The following is a 980-nucleotide window of genomic DNA, read 5'->3' as shown; positions in this document are numbered from 1 at the left end:
CTATCTGAGCGAAGATCGGTCTGGGTGGAAACCGGCACCGCAGCTGCTTGATCAGTAGCACCGTTATTGCTAGGGCTGCTCTCAAGCGGAGCTGATGCGGGGACATCATGGCCGAAGCTAGCCAGTGCGGGTGCAGGGGCGGGGGCTGATGCCAGTGGCGTTGTTGAGGGCGCGGATGCTGGGCTGACTGTCGGCACAGGATCCATGAAGAACATGCCAATGCCATAGCCGTCTGCATTGAACACCTCGCAACGCGGCGCAATGACCTGCCCCACCACATGCAAGGACACATCGCACTTCACGTCTCCGCCCTCCACGTCGTAGCGCGGCAGCAGCAAGTGGAGCTGCCACTATGTCAGCGCCGGTCCCGACTTCAAGCTTTGCACCTGGAGCCGGCATCCGTAGCTCAGCGTCGGCATCTTCAAGCTGCTCAGGTAATCGTCCTTGCGCTCGTGGAGGTGCCAGTAGGAACCATCGGGCGCCGAGGTGTCAGCGCCTTGCACAGGGCCATAGTCCAGATCGCCCTGCTCCTCCACACCGACCCCGCACCACAAGTCATTCACGGTGCCGTTCTCCACGCCATCGGCCATATTCTCCACCTCCATCCGCCACTCGACGCTGGCCCCGCCTACCACCATTTGCGACAGCACCACCGCCAACAAAACTAGGAGCACTCCTGCGCCATGTAACAGTAACGTCTGCTTCGCCATCGCCAAGCTGCTTGTATAATATTATGCGCACACAAATGAAGTCGCGAAATGATGAGAAATGAGGCGCATTTTATAGGGCACAAACCGAGCACCGCCAAAAGCAACGCGCTACTTTTGGCCACGCGGTGTCGCGGACACGCCAGAAGCTCCGCTATCTGCCCTTTGCAGCTTTATCTTCTCCATAATGGCAGCTCTTTAATAAAATTCATTAGTTAGTAGATTCGAACCCCTTTTACTTAACACTTTGTCCAACTCTCGAGCCCTTGTCAC

General features: G+C 57.2%; 1 protein-coding gene across 1 annotated transcript; it reads right to left on the bottom strand.

The window, feature by feature from the left end:
* Window positions 1-205: 205 nt before the first annotated feature.
* Window positions 206-710, bottom strand: LOC147449603 (uncharacterized). The gene has a single exon (XM_086522650.1). It carries the CDS (start codon window positions 708-710, stop codon window positions 351-353), a length of 360 nt encoding a protein of 119 aa, XP_086378776.1. The 3' UTR covers window positions 206-350.
* Between the last annotated feature and the right edge of the window lie 270 nt (window positions 711-980).

Source organism: Adiantum capillus-veneris, chromosome 10 (genome assembly GCF_014529385.1).
Source record: "Adiantum capillus-veneris isolate H3 chromosome 10, ASM1452938v2, whole genome shotgun sequence".
In the NCBI taxonomy this organism is placed as follows: Eukaryota; Viridiplantae; Streptophyta; class Polypodiopsida; order Polypodiales; family Pteridaceae; genus Adiantum; species Adiantum capillus-veneris.
This window is presented reverse-complemented; position numbering and strand designations above follow the sequence as displayed.

Coding starts and splice junctions, on each gene's coding strand:
- LOC147449603 (XM_086522650.1), bottom strand. CDS start 710: ATGGCGAAGCAGACGTTACTGTTACATGGCGCAGGAGTGCTCCTAGTT.